This window comes from Talpa occidentalis, unplaced genomic scaffold (assembly GCF_014898055.3).
Source record: "Talpa occidentalis isolate TD23 unplaced genomic scaffold, MPIMG_talOcc4v2.1 talOcc4.14, whole genome shotgun sequence".
NCBI lineage: Eukaryota > Metazoa > Chordata > Mammalia > Eulipotyphla > Talpidae > Talpa > Talpa occidentalis.
The window spans coordinates 56,984,169-57,006,692 of NW_023601433.1; the positions used below are offsets into that span (position 1 = coordinate 56,984,169).

General features: G+C 41.6%; 1 protein-coding gene across 5 annotated transcripts in view; it reads right to left on the reverse strand.

Annotated features, from left to right (window-relative positions):
- Positions 1–22,524, reverse strand: part of SFMBT2 (Scm like with four mbt domains 2) — a 194,087-nt gene that overhangs the window by 167,111 nt on the left and 4,452 nt on the right. For 4 of the 5 annotated variants that reach the window (XM_037510580.2, XM_037510576.2, XM_037510577.2 and 1 more), the window contains exon 2: positions 1,086–1,237. In XM_037510580.2, coding sequence (XP_037366477.1) covers positions 1,086–1,185 — 100 coding nt within the window. In that variant the 5' untranslated portion in view covers positions 1,186–1,237. Of the gene's footprint in view, positions 1–1,085; positions 1,238–21,066; positions 21,554–22,524 lie in introns of those variants that run through there. The other variant, XM_037510579.2, reaches the window with a different exon arrangement.

Here is a 22,524-nt window from a genome sequence, read left to right on the forward strand (position 1 = left end):
CAGACTCTCCTGACTCACCCGCTGCTCCCCTCAGCAGTGTATTTCAGTCAGTCTGCCTGTTCTGTTCCCCACTCTGTCTCAGGTGAATCCTCTCACCCCCACACCTCTGGCCTGTACCCCCATTCTTGTATGCATAAATAAATAAATCTTTTTAAAAAATGTGAAGACAAATTTCACATCTTTGGATAATGATCAAATCTCCTATTGAGTTAATGATCAACATTTTTTTTCATGAATTACCACAGCAAATGCTTATAACTCAGAGAGCTAATTTGTCCTTATTTAACATATTGCAATGCAAATTAGTGCAGTTCTTTTAAAACTATATATATAAAACTTTTTAAAGTAAACTATTATGTATTTAGAAAAAGATGCATTTATAAGTTTATTAATTAACTATTAAAATACAATCAAAGCCCTTTTTAAGATTCCTTAAAAGGAGAAACACTTGACTACAAATTCATTCTTTCTTTTGCATTATGCACGTTTCTAAAAGGTGTGCTCAAGGTTTTAGAAAGGACCTTAGGTGGTGGCATCTAAAGCTTGGGCAGGGTTGGCTCCCCTCTTTCTTCAACACATGGGAAAGAATTCTGTCTCTCTGGGTCCAGCCAGTGGCAGAAACACATGAATGGTTCTGTTGCTCAACAGGTTCTAAGCAAAAGCTACACCGGGCTCTTCTGAGCTAGAGCTCTTCCTGCTGATTTAGACCCCAGGTTCTTGCCCTGGAGGGAGTCCTCATGCAGAGCACTGAGATCCTGGCTAGAAAATGGTGTGTCTAGAATGGCAGGTTGGACTCTATCTGCAATAGTGTAAATGTGTTTAAATATGTATTGTGTTAAGTTATTGAGATTTTGAAGTGATGGGTCACCTCACTATAACCTATCCCACTCTGTCCAGTATTGGTAATATTCATTTTGAACAAAATCAATCACTTTCAGGCTACTCTATCCTTAATTATGACAGAAAATTCTAGACTCAGGAAGTATGTGAGCTCTAAGAATGTTGCCCCATTGTTTTCTGAAAATCTTAGGAAAAATTGGTCAATAAATCAAAAAGCCAAATGGACCCAGAAAACAAAATCCTACCTGAATCAAGATCACCATTACTGTTAGCTGAGCTTTGATGTTTATCCAAGGGCGAGGACGAAGGGTCTTGCATCTTGGAAACTGACAAACTGTTCTCCATTTCTAATGAGTAAGATTCCTCTTCTCTTAATTCATTCTACAGAAAGAAGTACCTAAGGGGGGGGGGAGGGGAAAATCAGAGCATTTTAATTAGAATCACTTGCCTTTAAATTCTTCAAAAATAACAGCATCCTATTAGAGCTGCTACTTTTCATTATAACATACAGGACACAATGTAGGGCTGATAAAAGAAAAATACCAGGAACAACCACCCAAGGATACCTGCCAGCACCAGGTCAACAACTAAAGTCATAGAATCGCAAAACCATTGATTTTCCATAGGTCAATATCACCATGAAACGGGATACATTTTTCACCAACCAACAAAATCTACATTTCCATCCCCAATCATCCTTAGTAGCATTTGCAAGACACTTTACCACCTAACTGTTTCCTCCTCTCTCCATGCTCGAAGCAGCCAGGTCCCAGCACCCTTCACACACAGCAAGACCAAGGGGATTCCTTAACAAACCTAGTTAAAAAAGCATCAACGTTGGTGAATTGGTCTTTTCCTGTACAATATATGGCCATTCCTCACCTGCATTCTGGTGTGACTGGTGGAATAGTGGTAAAATTGCATCCAATTCTCACAGAATCCTACAATCTAGCTTGACTATACCATAGACCATGAAATACCCTAGCACGTTCTTACTGAGGGTCCATGGTTCACAGTCCTGGTGATTAAAATGCACAGCTGCTTGGGGTGTTAGCTCTTTCATTCATTCAATGCTCCCTTTTATTTCACATATAGATAAAAAAATTTAAATCAGTAAAAGGGCAAAATAGATGAAGAAAACAAAGGACAGTGCATTTATTCCTACAAAATAAATATTCCTGTGACTCACATACCATTACAGTATCTTTTAAGAATACCACACATTTCTTAAAATACACACATGCACACACCCCTTTGGGTGCTCCTTCGTTTATTTTCCTTAAAAATATTCTCATGTTTCATCAAAATTAAAGGTCTATAAAAGAATGTGTTAATCATTTGTACAATGACAGGAAAAGACTAAAACTGTTGCAAAAAGGTGACAAGAAAAGACTGGAAATGTACCAGGTATGCAGCACTGGAATTCAATTCGGCATGTATTTACTATGTACTATACCAGACACTATGGAGATGATACAATGCCATTTCTCAATCATAATACAAAGAAAGAAAATGCCTATTTTACAATAGGAAATAAAATATCTGGAATGGTTCATTTAACAGCAATCAAGGCATCTTGCTAGGACAAAGTACATGAATAAGCAAATAAAATGAAAAATATCAGACAATTATAAACAACTAGGAGATTATCCTCCATTCATCTGGCACAGGGGCTTATAGTTTCTGAAGCAAAAATAAGGGTTCTTTCCTGAAGAGGGGAAGTCAAGAGCAAGGATGCAAACAGTTTAAATCAGACCATCCCAGATCAAATGAGAGTCAAGGTTAAAAGGCTATGCATGAAATGGTTTCTATGGTTTATTTGAAAGTCACATAAAGAAAGGTAAACAGGCAAGCACCATGACTAAAGACCTGTACTAATTATAGCACTACTGGGGATGTGGTAGAGAAAGCAAGGGAAAACAGTCCTAATCTCAGTTCTCTAGCAGATTCTAGGAAAGACAGTGTAAGAAAATAGGAAAGGCTTAAACCAAAAACTTCACAAACAGAAGTTATATCACAAGTGAATCACTTGGTGCTGTTTCTAAAAGCTTAGTTGAAAACACCACCAAATAAAACACCACCAAATAACCCATTTAATGAACTGGTGGGGTTTAAGCTTATTTAAAATGGAGAGGAGGCATAGTATGGAGTCTCCAAAAATGATGATCACAAAAACCACACGGCTACATGAAAGAGGCCTGAGTGTGCAAACAAAGAAACATACCTGTATTTGAAGAGTAAACAGGGAACAAAGAAGCAGAAAGGGGCTACATGGTGTTACAATACAAAAAGCTCCTCTGTTTACAGATTCCCAGATTTCAGATGTTCATAAATGTGAGTAAAACTCCAGTCCAAGAAAATAATATATAATAAATGGGTGTTCACAAGGTACGTTTTCACTTGTCAAATTCAGGCCTAAAGTAATGTGCTCTGTGTGTGTGTGTGTGTGTGTGTGTGTGTTTATATTTGAGATGTCTCAAGAATACAATTTACTCCAACTAGCCTGCTAAGTGCCAAAGCAATGATGGCCTCTTAGTGAGAAGACACCTAGGTGGATGGTGGGGAAAAAGTGGAACTTCAGGGCCTCCCTGGCGGCTGAGGGGTTAGTTCTCAGCACAGCCTGAACTTGATCCCCGGCCAGGGAGCTGACCCACATGGCACAGCAGACCTCCCCAGTCTCGCCTGGAGCTCCCCTCAGCAGTGTATTTCAGGAAATCTGCCGGTTCAGCTCCCTGCTCTGTCTCTGATGAATCATCTCACCCCTGGACCTCTGGCCTACACCCCAGTTCATCTACACAAATAAAAAAAAAGTGGAACTTCAGTGTTTACACCCATGGGTCACTTGTTAGTGTTATTTGGATGTAAAATGAATGAACTTCTCTGCAGACTTTGGAAAGTTAACCAGTTAGCCAGAGGAGGTTTTGTACCTCCAAACATAAGCAATGGAAGCATAAGCATGGTAAGCACATACTACAGACCGCATGTGCAGCACCCCAAAACTCATATGTTGAAGCTCTAGCACCCAGGGATAAAATATGGAGGTGATTAGGCCAGAAGGGCCAGCCCTCATGATGGGATCAGTACCCTATAAAAGACACCCCACAGGGCCTCCCTGGTGGTGCAAGGGGTTAAGATGCAACCTATGAAACTGTCCGCAGCCAATGCAGCACGAGTTCTATCCCCGGCCAGGGAGCTACCCACATGGTGCAGCAGACCTCTCCTGTCTCACCCACTGCTCCCCTCAGCGATGTACTTAGGTCGATCTGCTTGTTCTGTTCCCCACTCTGTTTCTGGGGAACCCTCTCATCCCCCACAACTCTGGCCTGTACCCCAGTTCTTGTATGTATGAATAAATCTTTAAAAGAGAGAGAGAGAGACCCCATAGAGCTCTCTTACCCCTTCCACCACGTGAGGACATGGAGAGATGAACCAGAAAGTGGGCCCTCACCAGACACCAAGTGTCCCCTTGACCCTGGACTCCCAGCCTGTAGGGCTGCAAGAAATAAGCTACCTAGTCCATGTTTTGTTATAGAAGCCCAAACAGATTAGGATATAAACTTTTAAAATTATTCTACCAACACATGAGGTGATTATTAAGTACTTCATAAAATATGCATTCATTTTATCTGAATAATATAAGGGACCAAGTAACTTGCCCAGGGTCACACGGCTGGCTAGTGGATGAGCTTTGAAGCCCCACAACCTGGCTTCAGAATCCACACCTATCTTATTTTACTTAGGCTGCTGTAACAAAACATCATCGCTTTGCAGCACTATTTACAATAGGTAAACTATGGAAACAACCCAAATGCCCAAAAATACATGACTGGATCAAGAAGATGTGGTACATACACACAACGGAATATTATTCAGCAATCTAAAAAGATAAACTCAGGGCCTCCTTGGTGGCGCAAGGGGTTAAGCACCACACTATGAAGCAATCCACAACCTCTGCAGCACGAGTTCAATCCCCAGGCCGGCCAGAAAGCAGCCCACATGGCACAGCAGAACTCTCCTATCTCAACCGCTGCTCCCCCAGCAGTGTATTTCAGTCAGTCTGCCTGTTCTGCTCCCCACTTTGTCTCTGATGAATCCTCTCACCCTGCGCATCTCTGGCCTGTATCCCAGCTCTTGTATGCATAAATAAACAAATCTTAAAAAAAAAATGCAGTCCTTAATAATGCCCTTAACCGTTAACATAAGTTATCCATGGCAAAGGTGCCAACTCTCCCATTACTAGGTTTTCTCTAATGGCCTGTTACTTCTATGCATTTAGAAGTGATCATTTTTTAATAACTGAGTAGTTGTCATGGAGAAGGGGCAATGGAAAGAAATACGACTAAAATATCAGAGGAGTGGTAACTCAGACCTGAAATTTACCTGGAGCACTTAACACTCCTAGGCATGAGCAGTTATTGCCCAAATTCCTCCAGAAAAGCTCCCTTGAGGGCGAATATTACATGTTTCTTAGAAAATTCTAAAACACATGCAATTTTAAATTGACTGGAAGGTAAATGCAGTGAGTGTGCAATTTCACTGTGTAAGCATTAACTGAACATCTGGTTTACATGTGCAGACACTGCTCTGGGCACTGGGGACAGACACATAAACACCAGCAGCATAACATTGCTGCAATGAAGCAATGGCCTAGTTCAGAAGCCCAAGGCAAGACCCAAGTCAAGGTGAGCAAAGGGTGATAGGAATACAGAGACAGGCAACAGAAAATGAAGAGGGAGCAGGAGGAGAAGACGTTAAGAGGAAAGTAAAAGGTCAAGTAGGGACTCCCTGGTGGCGCCGGAGGTTTAGCTCAGCACTGTGAAGCTGTCCATGGCCTCTGCAGTGCTGGTTCTATCCCCACCCGCGGAGCAACCCACATGGCGAGCAGACCTCTCCTGTCTCAACCACTGCTCCCCTCAGCAGTGTATGTTGTTAGGCTGCCTGTTCTGTTCCCCACTTTGTCTCTGGTGAATCCTCTCACTCTCCTGCACATCTAGCCTGTACCCCAGTTCTTGTATAAACAAATAAATCTTTAAAAAAAAAAAAAAAAAAGAGGAAACTAAAAGGTCAAGTAGGAGTATAGGCCTAAAAGACTTAGGAAATAGAAAAATACATCAAACATGGAGGCACAATGTAAAAGAGCATGTAAATCTATGTGAAAAGTCCTTCAGTCATTAATTACAGAGTAGAAGACTGTGGGTGAGTGCTATCCTTTCCATTCAGTCCCAAATAGTCATTCATGCCCTTTTTAAAGTGTCAGCCACTGTTTTAGGCATTCAGAAACATCTGGAACAACAAAATCTCCTGTCCTAGTAGACATGATAGTGGAAAGAAAAGTCACACATTTTTTAAATAAGTAAATTATATAGTATGTTAAGAGGTGGCAAGGTAAAGGTAAAAATCAAGCAGGGAAAGAAGATACAAGGCAAGAAAGAGGACTTTAAATTATTTTGAAGATGGTCAGGTAATACCCGAGAAAGTAATGCTTGAATATAAATTTGAGGATGCAAAGAGAGGCAGCCTGAGGCCAGATGAGAACAGGTTGCCAAAGGACAGACCTGAACTCTTCACTTCACTGGCAGTTAGGTGTGGACACTGCAGGCTTCACTACAGGAAGTGACCACCTTTGTTTTACAAAAATCACTCAGGTAGTTAGCTATATGGCCTAAGAATGGACAGACAAGAGGGCAAGACTGAGTGTACACAGTAACAAAAAATAGCAACAAGCAGCTCTGATCTAAAACAGCAGGAGAGAACAGAAGGAACAAGTTCACAATGTGATTAAAAGGTACAATTCACAGAACATGGTGGAAAGAACCCAAGTATCTCACCAGATTTAAACATGCAATCTTTAAACAGTTTGCAGTTAGGTTTTTAGAATAAATTACTTCACTTTCCACAGCTAGCTCTCAACAACTAATGGAACCTATGCAGAGTCTATGAAAATAGATAATTCTGGAAGAAAATATATTCAATATGAAAATGAGAATGTATTTCACAGACATTTACTTTCAGTGGAATTTGAGGGAGGGGCAAATCTTATTGGTGATAACTGATTGATAAGCTTTGAAAAATAATATTGTAGGGCCTCCCCTGGTGGCGCAGTGGTTGAGCACTAGGCTGTGAAGCTGCCCGCAGCCTCTGCAGCTCCGGTTCGATCCCCCGCCGCTGGCAAGGGACCCATATGGCACACAGACCTCTCCTGCCTCCCCTGCCGCCCCCGCTGCTCCCCTCAGCCGTGTATTTCATCAGTCTGCCTGTTCTGTTCCCCGCTCTGGCTCTGGTGAATTCTCTCACCTTCCCACGCTTCTGACTGTACCCAGTGCTTGTATAAATAAATAAATAAATAAATCTTTAAAAAAAAAAATATTCTAGAAGGCAAATCCTTCTCCTAACTATGGCACTCTTGCCCCTAAAAAGTGATTTTTAAAGGGAGCATTTTCTTTTTTCTTAAAATAGATACCATTTCGAGACCACAGGTAAACATGTCCAACTAATGAAGTAAGATTTATTCCAAGAACATGAAAAGATTCAGAAGATTTCAATTTTAATGGGTAACTTCCTGTTATTTGCAATATAGTTAGTGATCTTCTAAAAATGTAATTTACTATAATGTGCTCCTCCTCTTTTCTCTACGGTGTTGAACCACAGGATTATAGTACTGGAACTTCCTACAACAGTTGTCTCGGCTCAGTAACGAGAAGTTAGAGTAAGGGGTACAAAAGCCACTGTCTGTGTGACTTAGCCAAATTACTTAACCTGTTCCTCAAACTTATCAGCTACATAAGAAGACTGACTTAGATGCAATCAGTGGCCCTTTTCAAATCTAAAACTCTCTGAATCTACCACGGATGTCTTACTATTAGTCATCTAGTTTCTGCATTCAGGTTATCTGTTTCTCTGAGCCAAATCTAATACAATCAGTATCTCTATCAACTCTATCCTGCCTCCTATCATTTAAAGAGTATTCAAAGAAGACACCTAATTTTTAGCATAAGTTAAACAGAAGCTTCCACCATTAGAAAAAGGTGCTTATTACATATAGAAAAAGGTGGATGAGGAAGAATACTTATTAGATAGTATTCTAAAATTAATCAGAAATTATTGACAGTTACAGTATCCATTTTGAATCATCTCTAGACCAGTATCAGTCCAAGAGAACTTTCCATACATGCATTATCCAAAAAGGGAATCACAAACCACGTTAGTTAGGTAAGTCCAAGAGATATGGCTAATGCAACTGAGGGTCTCAATTTTAATTTTAATGAATTTAAATGTGAAATTCATCCACCTGGCTGGTGGGCTGCCATATTGTACAGCACAGCTAGAACACTGGGCAGAGAAGGCAGAGTTTGGAGAATGTCTAAAATAACATCAATTTGGGTTCTCAAAGTTTAATTTAATAGCAAGATACTAGAAAGAGAACATAAGGATTCTGAAACATCAAAAAGAAAGTTAACAATTTCCCCCAAATATTCCACTAATCTTTCATAGTAAACTTGAAATGTGGTAAAGAAGCACTCTTTGAAACTAAATTATATGCATCACACTAAGATTATTTTCTTCACTCATCCATAAATTCAAAAAACTCATTCCACCTCAAAAATGTAATGATGCACAAAGTTTTCCTATAAAAAGAAAGAAAAGACCATTAATGTAACTATTAATAAATCAGTCAAGTATCAATGGGCTTATATGACACTTATAAAGGAGAAAAAAGGTTTACTGAAATTTTATGACTCCTTAGTGATTCAACTCTATCCGTTTGCCACTAACCAGACACTACAGAGAAGTAACCTGAGACTGCAGAAGACATTGACTTAAATGCGCCAAATCAATCATTTTAAATAGAACAAGGGTAACAATATAAATACCAAAAAGAAAGCCACTGCATGAATGGCAGAGTTAACCTCACATTATTTTTGTAAGGACAATTGACAAGGCTTTGTCTACCCAGGCCACTGTAAGATTTATTTTGGCAAATGATGTCACAATTTTGACTTTCTCGACAATGTCTACTTTTTTCCTTCCCAACAAAGGTATATACACTGGCTACACAGATCTTGGAAAATACAATTATAAAGGAACAAATTAAAACCACTTGTAATTCCAACACCCATAGATAATCACTTTTATACTTATAGTATATCTCCTCCTGATAGATTCACTATGGGTTTTTATTTTTTTTAATTCATATGGAATTTAGAATTTTAACTCATCTTTTACTTAACACTTCACAGAAAGCATTTCCACACATCATCATTAACATTTTAACACACTGGGAATTTATGCTCAAATATTTTGTGAGGAGCACCTCTGAACTGACCCACTCTACCTTACCCCAGTTAATCCATTCCTCTATACCAGCGGGTTTTAAAACTTGTCTTTGTCATGTATTAAACTCTGACACATACAAGGCTGAGCTTCGGTATGCCAAACCATGAGAAAAGTCAGAGAAACAGTTATATGACTACTGTTCAAAAACCTTATTAGTTCAGTAATCTTTATATTTGCTTATTTTTATTTGTTTATAAAGGAATGACAATGGATTTGCATGGCTTGGGAACTCCATCTCTTGCAACAGTTTCTCATCACAGGTTATTCTACTGTGAAAAGAACAGATCTGAAAGTGCACATAAGGTAGAAATTACTAGGCACAGAGATTGTCAGCTGTCCCCCTTCCACACTCTAATACCTGTTTCTCCTTTGTCTAGAGTAAAGAGTCACTGATTAACCAAAAATAAACATTTCTTGGCTTTCCTTGTAGCTGGATATAGTTTGCTACTAAAATCTGGCCAGTGGGAAGCTTGCTTGCATAATGAATGTCTTCAATGACAAGGTAACACCCTTTAGTGGAGGTGCTCGCCTTTGCCAATGGCCCACTAGAGGCCCCTGGGATAACAAAGATCAAAGTTCTAACATGTGCAAAGCAAAACACAAAGGAGTTTGGCCTGCTGTCAGCTCTAGACCACCACTCAGAGAGAAGTAAGCTAGGCCTTTCACATCCCTCTACCTTAGGGTCCCTGACACACAGATAATCACAAATCCCAACAAGTACACCCAAGAGGGACTGTACTTGATTTTAATAAGCATATAATGATGATGCTTAGATTGTTAATGTTTTTATCAAAAAAAAGACTATCAATAATGTGAAATGTTGCCTTTAATTTTGTTTTGAAAAAAAAAAATCACAGGTCCTTTGAATGTTGCCAAGGTGTTAGTTTTAATCTCTACTTCTTTCTATATTAGCTCTCTTTCTCAGAGTTTTGAAATACTTTCTGGTCTCCATGTTTAAAAGTGGGGATTGAAAAGACTGGTGTCTCTGTGTGCGGAGGTGCCCCTCTCCCTGCCCTATAACAGTGGAGGTTGTCGATCTTGGGGACCCTTGTATGGAAACCTGCTGGGTCATTTGAAGAGGAAACACCGAAGTAGGTATCTTTAATTTTTTACTCTCAGGTTGGCAACTACACACAAAAGGATTCTCTCAGGCTAATATATAAAGGTTGGGTCTCCTGCTTATCACAGGTTTAGAATTAAGCATCCCCAGTCACAATCATTTTCTTCCTGGAGACGAGGTAAACAGAGATACTAAAAAGATCCCTCTTAAGATCTTTGTGCCCAGCTCAAACCTCAGATTTCGGTTGTGAAAATCACTAAATTCTCTTCCTTCCTTAAACTAGTGCTAGTACAATACTTTTTTCATCATTTTCCTACACATGAGATAAACTATCTTTGAGCAATTAGCAGTTGAAATAAACCAACTCAGGTGAAAAAAGTGAAACTTTGTGTTGTAATAACAAAGCTACCTGAGCATTAGAAATCATTCTTACTTCCTCTCATTGAAAGGCCGGATCCCAAAGACTTATGCTGGGAAGGACTCACGATGATGAGCTTGCTTAGGAGAGTGAAAGAAATGTTACATTTCTTTTAAAGTTACCCATTTATCCAGACCTTGAACTGCCTTAAACTAATTCATGAAACTCCTAACATCATACCCATACTGTGAAGTCTGCTACTCTGAACCGGAAAAGATCTGCAGTTGTTTGTTTTTCACACGACTCAGAAAAGCAACTATTCACCAGATAGAAAATAATAAAATGTGATGATCTAAACTAAAAGCTGATGAAATTCCAGACCTGCTCATGTTATAGGACAGGGAGAGGGGCAGCCCAAGCCCTGCAAACCTGCCTATTCTAAATGGGTTCTGCCATCCGCCGCATCAACACAAAACATAGGAGACTTTAATGGGAAGGAACTTTAATACAACCAGGAAACAATACAGGTAAGGCAAAGAGTCTAGTTTCTAAATGAAGCACCCAAAATTACCCATCCCCTCGTGGGTAAAAGTCCATCCATATGGGAATGACCCAGAGCAAGGCCCCAAAGCCTGCCACAAGTCTAAAGCATCTTCCAGTGGGGACCCACAGAAAAGGGTCAAAAACAACCAGACAAGCCTGGAAGGAAAAGAGCAAAATCAACATCAAGATAAAAGCTGCCATTGTCACCTCCCCATGGGTCTCACCCACATCTGTGTCACCCAGTCCATGACCAAAAGACAAGCACAGTTTCTTCACGTGGCTCTAGGCTCCATGCGCCTCCTCCAGGTCTCCTCCTGGCTCTCCATCCTGCTTCCTTCCTTCCTCAGTCTCTTCTGCAGCTTCTTCTCTCCCTGCTCAGCTCCACCCTCCCTTGGGTGAGGCAGGGAACCTCCCCCTTTCCTGGGGACCACCCTGTTACAATCCCCCCTTTTAATTTTTATTCCACCATATCTATGGTGGCACAGAAAGACAAGCACAGTTTCTTCACGTGGCTCTAGGCTGCATGCGCCTCCTCCAGGTCTCCTTCTGGCTCCATCCTGCTTCCCTCCTTCCTCAGTCTCTTCTACAGCTTCTTCTCTCCCTGCTCAGCTCCACCCTCCCTTGGGTGGGGCAGGGAACCTCCCCCTTTCCTGGGGACCACCCTGTTACACTCAGAGAGAAAACTAACTCTTTACACACTCTAGGAATTTCAAACTGAGCACAGGACACCTAATCAAAGCTAAGACCCTTCAGAATATTCAATCAAAATGGAAAATCTTAGAGGATTCTGGAGAATTCACAACCAAATTTTTATCAAAATATGGATCTCTGAAAATCACTGCTTCCATCTTCCTAAGACATAACATGCAAATAACAACCTCAGATCACAAGAGTAAATGCAAGAAGCATATTTGTAAATGGCTTTGCAGATGAAAAGCCTTGTTAAGTGCCAAGCACTATTATCAGTGAGAGCTTCCTTCTATTTATATTCACCCTGTCATCCAGATAGGCTGCTAATAATGCCTGACTAAGCCCATCTCCTCCAGACTCTTAGCAGCCAACTCTCAGCCTTTCTAAGAAGAGACAGGCCCTGCCGGATTCCATCATCCAGAGAGATGAACTGATTCTCCGGGACAGAAGGTTCATGGAATTTTGCCATCCACCATATGCTCTGAGTTTGATTTACCTTGATTAGGATAGCAATTTACTGGTCAGAACTCATTGTTTTCATTCAAAACAGATTGAAATCTGACACAATTGCTGCCCAGACATAAGAAATGCTAATTTTTTACAATCAGACTCATACCTCAATAGTGAGAAATAAGATATGTTGGGGACACTAGGCGTCAAGGAATAAAGACCGGGGCTGCCTGCCTACTGTCCTCACAATAACATACTGTGTCTCCTAGTTCATGGTTTTACCAGTCATCTCTTAACCTCACAGTCAATAGCATGTATTACTCAAGGGTGGAAGGTAAGCTAAATCAGTCATTCAAAGATAGGTGTGTGCAAATGGGAAAAGTAATAGCCTTCCATGGGAAAAATAATCGCCTTCCATGTTACTTGCTCAAGAGAAAAGAAAACACAAAATGCAAATTGTGAGCCACTTGGAAGGTCATATATTTACTATTTAGCTACAAATTATTGATGTACTTTTAACTACTGATTTACTATAAAGAAGGATGAGGCCTTAAAACATCCAACTAAATCTGCTCTACAACAGGTCTTTGTGTCATGGTAGCAATAGAGGGATTCTTGTATTGTAACAGTGTGATATGCATAATAAGGGGGGTCCAGGTTCCCTGCCCCACCCAGGGAAGGGTGAAGCTGAGGGGGGTAAGAGGAGACGCTGAAGAAGGCAAGAAGAAAGAAGACTTGGAGGAGGCACGTGGAACAGAGGCATGAACAAGCTGCGCTTGGTTCTTGGCCTTGGACATGTACTCCCAGGAACCTGGGGGACCTGGAAGGACATACTTGAAAGAGACAGAGGCGTGGGTGAGAGATTTGTGGGGAGGCTGACAATGACAGCTTTTATCTTGATTTTGATTTTGCTCTTTTCCTTCCAGATTTGCCTGGCACATTCTGCCCCTAGCCCATGAGTCTCCACCAGAAGGTGCCTTAGACTTGTGGCAGACTTTCGAGTCTCAGTAGCCCTGCTTTGGGCTAACCCTGTTTGGCTGGGCATTTACCCACAAAGAGATGGGTTACTTTATGTGTTTAATAGGAAACTAATTATATTCCTTCTCTTCTCTCTATTGCACACTAGTTATATTAAAATTCTTTTCTATTGAAAGCCTACGCACCAAGTGTTTTGTCTTTATGCAGTGGACAGAAGAACCATTTAGAGCAGGCAGGTTTGGGAGTGCTGGGTGCCCCTCACTCTGCCAATAACAATACCAGAAATTCACCCCCAACCCACAGACTACCTCAGACTGATAGGAAAGATTTGACACAGAAACACTGGGCCTTAAAAAGAAGCAGCACTTTAAGAATTAGCACTGACATCTTAGGCAAATCCCAAACACAGGATTTGTCTGTTGCCTACCAATATTAAGAGGCATAAATGGAGAATTGATTCAGTTGTACAACAAAGTTAAGCAACTTCATATTCCCCAGGAAATCCGTGACTCACAGTGTACACAATGTGCGTACAAGTCACTTAAGGTAAACTATGTGGTTCAGGTACATTCATGTGAGCGCAAAGAAATCTGACAAGGGACCTCCTGTAAGCTAGACATGCACAAATAATTCCTAATAATCAGCACATAATTTCTGAAGGGATGGTATGAATTAGTTACTTCAAGCCAGACATATGCACAGCAATGATGCTTGAGGAATGTCGCCATTCAAAGTGCCTATACAAGCTTCTCACAGAGTCAACCTAGACACCCATAAGGAAAAGTACTGACTCCTGAGCCTACACCTCTGAAGAAAGCAGCCCAAGAACAACCGGGAGCATTGGGGGACTCCTAAAACAACTTACAAGCATTTCAGGTATTTACTTGAAGCTATAACTACCCCATAAAATTGGACATAAGTCAAATTTTATAAGTCTTAACATTTAAATGCATGAAGGAAATTTATCCTAGTGGAGTCCAATTGCCAATCACTATGCAAAGTAAATAAAAACACCCACATTGCTCTGGTTTGCAAAAATATGGGAAATGGAAGGAGCATGGCAAGGGATGGCAGAGGACCAAGGGTTGTCAGGTAATATAACTGTCACTCAGCAGAACGTGCATTTGGCATTTTCATCATGTCGAGTAACACCGTTCTCATCTGCAAATGACAAGGACTATTCCAGAAGTTCCAGCATCTCTTCTCTACTTAAACATCTCAGGGAATGTAGGTTTTTTCATTGAGCTTCCTTATTAAAACTGAGCATAGATGGTGGGAGAGAATATGGCATCCACTCGAATGGAAAAACTCAAACAAGGAAATGTTCACCATGGATTGAATTGCATCCCAAAAGCTTTTATAGAAGATCTGAAGAGGCACTAATGTGTGGCTGGCCACTCAAATATGTGACCTGGCCACACAAAGCCACTGAATTCACAGCAGCAAAGGAAAGTGTCCTGTCTTTTACTTTCACGGTGAGCTGGGAAGCAAAAAGAGTATGTAAGTCAAAGCTCTAAAGACAGGAAGAACAAAAACCAAATCTCAAAGGCCCAAACTCCACTTAATCATCCTCCCACCTGCAATCAGAATGTGGGATAGAGAACCATCACTGAGACTCCTATACCACCGCTGGCCATCTCTAAGTAATATTGCTACAGAGAATGGATGAAGAAAGAGACAAGCAGAGAAAAATGGTGGCTCACAATCATCAGCTTCTATAAAATATGACATCTACCTGTTCACATCTCCTTACCTAATATCAGGGAAGGTACATGGGGCAGTGTTTAAATACCCCAGGACCTCAGATACTCTCAGCTTCAATATGAAATATCACCAGGTGTCCTGCTTAACTCCTTTCCTCTTATTAGCAGACTGATGTGCACACCTCCCAAAAGCCTCTAACCCTAGCTTAGGGCCTCCTCCCTCCTCCTCTACTCAGCTAAGAAAGCCCTCTCCTTGGAGATGCCTGAATAAAATACCAATTCCTAAAGAATCTCACTTGCCAACAAATAAATATCGGGAAAATTATGCCCAAAAACCCCGTATGCTAAATCTCTCAAATGCCTCTCTCTTTACACACTTGGGACATTAAGTCTCCTCTAAGTAGAGGTAAGTAGGAAAGTTAAGGCTAAGAACTGCAAGCAAGATGAACCAAGAGCAAGCATGTAAAACAAGGACTTCAGGATTCAATGGCCAGGATCAGGTAGACAAGTCAGTGGCCATCTCAGCAAGCCAACAGAGACAAAATGAGCAAAGCAGGATCCAGTCTCTAGCCCTCAACAGATAGCTAGAGGTTTGGGGTAATAACTTTACATCTGTGTTTGTTCATTTACAAATAAGACTATGCATTAGAGAAGAATAACTATGACTAAATGCAGATGTAGTTTAACTTAGGGAGCTAACATCAATATTAATTAATGAAACAAGAAAACTACCTGGAAAAAACAAACACTTGTCCCTGAATTTCTTATCATTCATACCGCTGTTGGGTTCACAGGCGTACAGGTTAACCATTTATAGGTAAAGCCTCCTTCTCCCAGGCTCACCTCCCTTCTTAGACCCCTTTTTCCTGCTTCTCTGCCCTTAGAAAGGCTGATCCACTTTCTTCTCTACAGAAATGAATGCAAACACACTTAGGTAGTAAGCCTTCCTAAAAGTGGGCAGAGTGCTTCTCCCTCCACCTCCCTGCTCTGCCTGTCGCCTATCTCCATGGTACTCATTTAACGGAACACTTCTCAAAACTCGCCACAAAACTAGAGAGCAATGCATCTCTCCCAGACACAGTAGCAACTGCCAGGCTGTGTGGAACAGTCTCTTATGAATCTTTGTCCTTTTTAATTGAAGAACCCAGGCCATGCACCGATTGGCATCATTTATATCCAATGACAGATCCCCTTTTCTGTGCATGCCCAGCCAGTGCTTTTGCTTAGTCCATAGACAAGCTGACTACTTTTGAGCACATATAACATTTTTTTTTAAACCACCCGGAGGAAAACATCCTTTCCAATCTGGAGATGGGAAAATAGAAAAATGACTGCAAGCGGAAATGCTTCCTCTGCAATTGTTAAGCACGTACCTTATAAGAGTCAGAGTTTTTTCTCTAATAGAAACTAGTGTATTTGCCATGAAGCTGTGACAGTAAACATGTCTTTTACCTCTTAAAAAGCAGAAGTTTGAAATACATTTTTACCTAGCTAGAAGTCTATTCCACCATTCATCACAGGAAAAATCAAAAATAGGAGGTTAATATTAAACAAAGGTGTCTTAGACAAGGCTACAACATAATAACTAAAACTAGGATTTCTGAATTCCCAAGACTGGTACACTCTATCAGACTACAGTTTATCTACCCCATATTTAGTGCACATTCTAAAATAATGTCGAAAGTCAATTTCTATGAAAATACAACTACTTCAATTTGGCACAACTTGCCTTCTCTCCAGTGTTTTGAAGGAAGTGATACTAATTTCCACTCATATAGAATAAGGGACTTTTGACTTCTTCAAGTGTGAGGCTGATATCACCACCAACAGAGGCTGACCAGCTAAGACCAGAGACGTGTGGAGGAAGGCAGGGTTTATCCAGCCTCAGATGAAGAGAGCTTTGGGGTTTGGTCTTCAGTTCTTCATAGGAAAAGAAAATAATCCAATATGACACCAAATAATTAAGTTGAACCTAAAAGACTATGCTCATCAGCAACCAAAACTATTTAAAATGAAAAATTTTGGACCTCTTTCCCAGCTTCAAATAGTATCATTTTGATTTCCACTCTCCACTTCTACAAATTGAGAACTTTTAAAATTTATCCTCACATTAGTGTTATAGCATCTATCAGAGAGATGGGGGGGTAGGAAATTAATTTTTATTACAACCAATTACATTTTCATTATGAGGAAATAACAGAAATCCAACACTTTCCAAATCTTGACGGTGAATTCATATGACAGTGAAGAACATTCTATCCTAACCCATGAACACTGAGTACTTTCACTTCTACTTTTAAAACCAGTAATTTAAGTTTTATTTAAAAGTTCTCCCCTCCCCTGACCACTTGACCTAAATGTAGAAACACTCCAGTCTTTCTCCATTTCAAACCAAATACTAAAAAATACCTATTTCTATGATCCTGTGTAGCCTCTCTAAAGACTCAAAAAATGATTAAAATGAAGATAACAGCACCACTCCATAAAGATTTTTAAAAGTTATGTATTTAAAGTGCCAGGTGAAGCACGGTGTTCACATATAGTAAATAATATATGGGAGTTACAGTTTTAGGATATAGAAGACTAGGATGCAGTTCCTCCCACTATCATTTGCTAGTCCTATAATTCAGGCAAGTTATTCAATCAAAACCCTCTGCCTCCTGATTTGTAAAATGGAGATGACACTAAAACTCTCAGAATATAGATAAAAATATAAATACAAATCAGTAAAAAGAGTAACTGACCAACAGTGGATGTTTAAATAAGTAGTTACTTTTGTTTTTAACATTATTTGTAATAAACAGATAATTTCAAATCAAATTATTCCCATAATACTCTCATCATTAATCCTTAGATCCATGGGTCATCATTAATCCTTAGACCTATGAATCCAAATATCCTATTTTTAAGAGTACCAATTTAAATTTTATTTAAAATGCAACTTGGGAGGAATTTGCACTTGGAATTCAGGTTCTCATACTATACCTTAAAGTGATGCCATTCATACTTTAGTTTTGATTGAAATGAAAAAAAAACCAACTTGCCAAAGTTAAAAGGTAGAGAAGGAATACCTGAACAACTTTACAAAATGCCTTTTCTTCAATAAAACTTCACAGAAAAATAACACAGGATAAAAATCTCTTCCATTGTCTCTTGTCCAACCAGCTATTCTCATCTAGTCTCCAGTCCCAAGTGCTGCCATTATCTGCCCTACTTCACAGAATTTACCAAACGCTCTAACAAGCAGCATAGCTACCAACATGTATCACTTCTGTTTTTATGAAAATCAAAAAGAATGAAACAGAAAAACACAAAGCATTCTCTCTTTAATTAGCATCAATGACATCTATCAGGAGAATGGAAACATAAGTAACAAGAAAGTACATCTTCTGGGTTAGTGACTTCCTGAACAAGAGACCCTAACTGCCCATGTATGATTAAGTATCATCATGTTTAAAAATTTAAGCTAACCAGGTGGGGGACATAATGGTGGCATCCTGTAATCAGAACACTGCTGAACTGATAAGCAAAACCAATCCTTAAGAATTCTATTTGGTAAGTTTATATAAATCATATAACATTTCTTGTTACATTGAAAGCTCTAAATTTAATATCTTCCCCTTTTTACAATACACAATCCTGTCTATAAACATCCTGTTTACACTGACTTCAACACAGCCAATACTTGTTTCAGCCAACAGGATCATTTTTCTTAGGAGCTGTCCCAAGAAATTTTCAGTCTTACAAGGCGAGGAAATACTGCCTAGCGGCGCAACCTAAAGAGTGGGAATGGAATACGGAGCTCTGGGTCTGATCCTTTCACTCGCTACCAGAAGGCTGCCAGCCACACACACACTCAACCTGTCTGGGATGGTGGGGTAGACAGCACCCTCTAAGACCTAAGAATTATCAAAGAAACTCAAGTCAGGTGTTCCTTTAAGGCTATATTCACAGACACACTAACCTACCCACAATGGGCCATTTACTGGGATTGTATGTAAATGCTACATGTGTGAATGCCCCAATTTTCCCCATACCTCACCTATTCCAGAGCACAAATGGAAACATGGGCTTGTATCATTAACAGTAACAGCACTTGACTTCTGCATAGCAAACTACACAACCCATCAACTATTTTCACAGACATTACCTCAAGTCACCAGCAATCCAAGGCCAGTGGTGTTTTCACTACATTTTGTAGACTTGAGTCCCAAAGATGAATCGCTAGGGCATGTCAGCTAAATGTACTGCATCACAGATTCCACACACACACCCCTCATATAGAAGCATGAGAGATCTGAGTGAGATTCCAGGCTAATCCACTAATTCTGTAGGTAAGGAAGTTGAGACTCAGAAGGATGACATAACTGGTCCAAGGTCACACAGCTAGACACAAACATCTCTGAAACCGAAGCCAGGCATTCTGATTCTGTACTCCCCCCTCCTCTGTCAGAAATCTTTTTTACAAAATATGGTTGAAAGAACCTGGATCACAGGGCCTCCCTGGTGGCGCAAGAGGTTAAGCACCCCACTATGAAGCAATCCACAGCCTTTGCAGCACAAAGGCTGATCCTGGGCCAGCCAGGGAGCAACCCACATGGTGAAGCAGACCTCTCCTGTCTTGCCCGCTGCTCCCCTCAGCAGTGTATTTCAGTTAGTCTGCCTGTTCTGTTTCCCACTCTGTCTCTGGTGAAGCCTCTCACCCCCGGCACCTCTGGCCTGTACCCCAGCTCTTGTATACATATATAAATAAATCTTAAAAAAAAAATCCTGGATCACTATGCACAATGTACATACCTAATTTTTGATTTGTTATGTTATGGCAAGTACAATTTCCCAAATATTGTTTTCTTAATGCAGAAAGATGCTACCAAGGCAATGCAGATGTAGGAGCAGTTGAGAAAATTACAGATTCTAATTTAATCTTGGTATAAAAACCTTTACAGTTTCTTTTTTATGACCACAAGACCATTAAGTGAACTCCTAAAGTTCAAAAGAGTGAACGCCTAAGAGAAATACTTTCTGAACCTAAAACACTAGAATTGGGAGTAACTCCAATCCCACAATAGGCCATTTGTGTTCAAATTACTGTTTAAACACTCTTTTACTTTGATATTCTGACAAAAACATTTGGATTTAAGTGTAGTCCCTGTAGAATCTGCATTTTCTTTGTGTAGTCTTCCTAATTCCCCAAAGCATCCTGCATCAATTAAATGGTAGCCTATTCACTTACTCCTCAGAGTAATGTCTCCATTTTTTTTTCTCTGATTTGACATTTTTTTTGGGGGGGGGGGCACTAGCATTTACAGAAAGATGAAAAATGCCACCTCAACTAGAGTGGGCAGAAATGGGATTTAATAATCTTCAATACTCCCAAGATTGGGAGTTACAGCCTTGTGATGAGACCAGAGGAAAGGTGAATCCTAAGACCACTAAGGCTTTCTTCAGGAATCTAGTCTAGCTTTTCCCCCCACTTAATCTAGAATCAGAAAGGTAGTTGTTATACCTAGACGAAGGTGTTTTTTGTTTTTTTGTTTTTTTTTAAGGAATTAGTACCTAATTGCTTTGGAAAACATGAAAAATCTCTGCTCAATTATTCCCATTATTAGTGAAATTCATCCCCCAGTGGGATGACCTGTTTGAGATTCAAGGTGTCCATTTCCTGATGGGAAATTGTCAGTTCTCACCCTGCAGTTCTCAGCTGGCATTTCTTAAACAACACTCATCACAGCAGGGTGGTTGACCACACTCTGCGAGGGCAGGAGCTGCTGAGTTCCCCTTTCACTGGGCAGTGGTTTTTTACATTGGCCCCAGAAAGGGTTCTGCACACAGTAAGAACGTTGGTAGCTAACTGGAGGGTTTTTGGTGTGCATGGGTGTACTCCCCCTCCTCTCCTTCCTTTCATGCAGGCTGGTCCCAGCAAGGAGCTTAGATAAAGATCTGAGACAGTGTTTATTTATGGAAGGGAGGAAGCAGAATGTGTGCAAATTTAATGCTTAGACAAAGTAGCAGATCTCCTATCTCCAAGGAGAGCCTAGCCAACAATTTCCTCTGACCACCAAGGACTGTCCCTCTCCACCCCACACTTCATGGGCTAGATCTCCACCTACCCCGCATCTGCTTCCCCGGGGTGTGGGCCATAACTTAAGCCTGATTTTGCATATTATCCGACCAGGTGAAACCTGGATCCCCTTGCTTGGTATGCACGTGCCAATCGGTCCCCCAAGCCCCACAAAGATGGAGGGGGTGAGAAAAAGTGGAGGGCAGTGGCGATGGCTCCGGATTCATACACGATTTGCCCTCGTCTAAAGCAGTTTAGACGAGGTTTAGATCCGCTGAGGCTGCGCCGCCAGAGCCCACCAAAGGCAGCGCAGGAAACAGGCTCTCCAGAGCCCAGCGGCGCGCGGGGCCGGAGAGCGCCAGACCCTCCAAAGAGCCCTCGCGTCCAGAGAGGCAAAGCAGAGACGCCTGGGTGCCTGAGACATCTGACTACTCCACCGAAACGGGAACCAGTAGCCGGCAACACGGTCAGCCCCTGGCGCCGTGCCCTTCTCGGAGTATAGCTGAACTCCAGAAACCCAAAGATTCCGAAAATTCCGAAAGCGAAACTGCAAGCAGGTCTCCATAAGTTTGGGAGCGTCTCCCAGGCCTCCGACTTCGTCCCAGGACTCCCGACACCACAAATGTTGTCAAGAACGAGCACCCGGTAGGAGCGACGATCTCTCCTTGAGGCCACCCTCTGCGGCCCCGGGTACCTCCCTTGGTTTTTTTACGCTCGCAGGTCCGCAGCCCCCGGCCGCTGGAGCGCCCCGACTTCCCACCCCCGGTTCCGGGGCGGTGGTCGGCCGCTCTCCTAAGCAGTCTCGGTTCCTCGCTCCTCCCCCAAGAAAGGGAAACTTGGGCCCTGTGAGAATCCTGTGGAATGTTCTTTGTAATCGCTTGTATACTTGCTTCCATTGCACCGCTCCGTGCAAAATCGCGGGTTTCGGGCGTTGGAGTGAATTGTGCGCTTGTCAGCTGCGACGTCAGGAGAACGAGGGGAGGGGTTCCCAGCTAAAACTGCAGTTTACAAGCACAGAGCCATTTTAGGCTGGTTTCCACTTCGGCAAAACCCACGGGAGAGCCATCCCCGGGAGGACCCGCGGGGAGCGCAGGCTGAAAGGGGCGGGACGCGCCGCGCGCTCGGCCAGGGGAGGGGGTGAAGCTCATTTAGGCTAGAGCGCCGGGGTTTGCCAAGCTTTGCCGCCCAGCCGGGAAGGAAAAATCTACCGCTGGGTCTCCCATTCAGGCGACGCTTCATACTCAAACCCCCCACCCACCCCCCCCAACGCACACACACCCGGCCAACCGGATACCGCGAGGCACAAGCCTCTCCAAAAGCGCAGCGACCAACTGGGGAACCAGCTGGCCCTATCGACCCCTTTTTTAGGCCCCTGCAAAAGCCGAAGGGACCACCTTACTGCGGTCACTACAGATCAGCCCAACACTATCTTTTTAATCCTTACGGTTTAAAAACGTCCGGTAGATGCTCCATCAGGTTCGCCAGCCCAGAAAAGACCCCCTGGCCT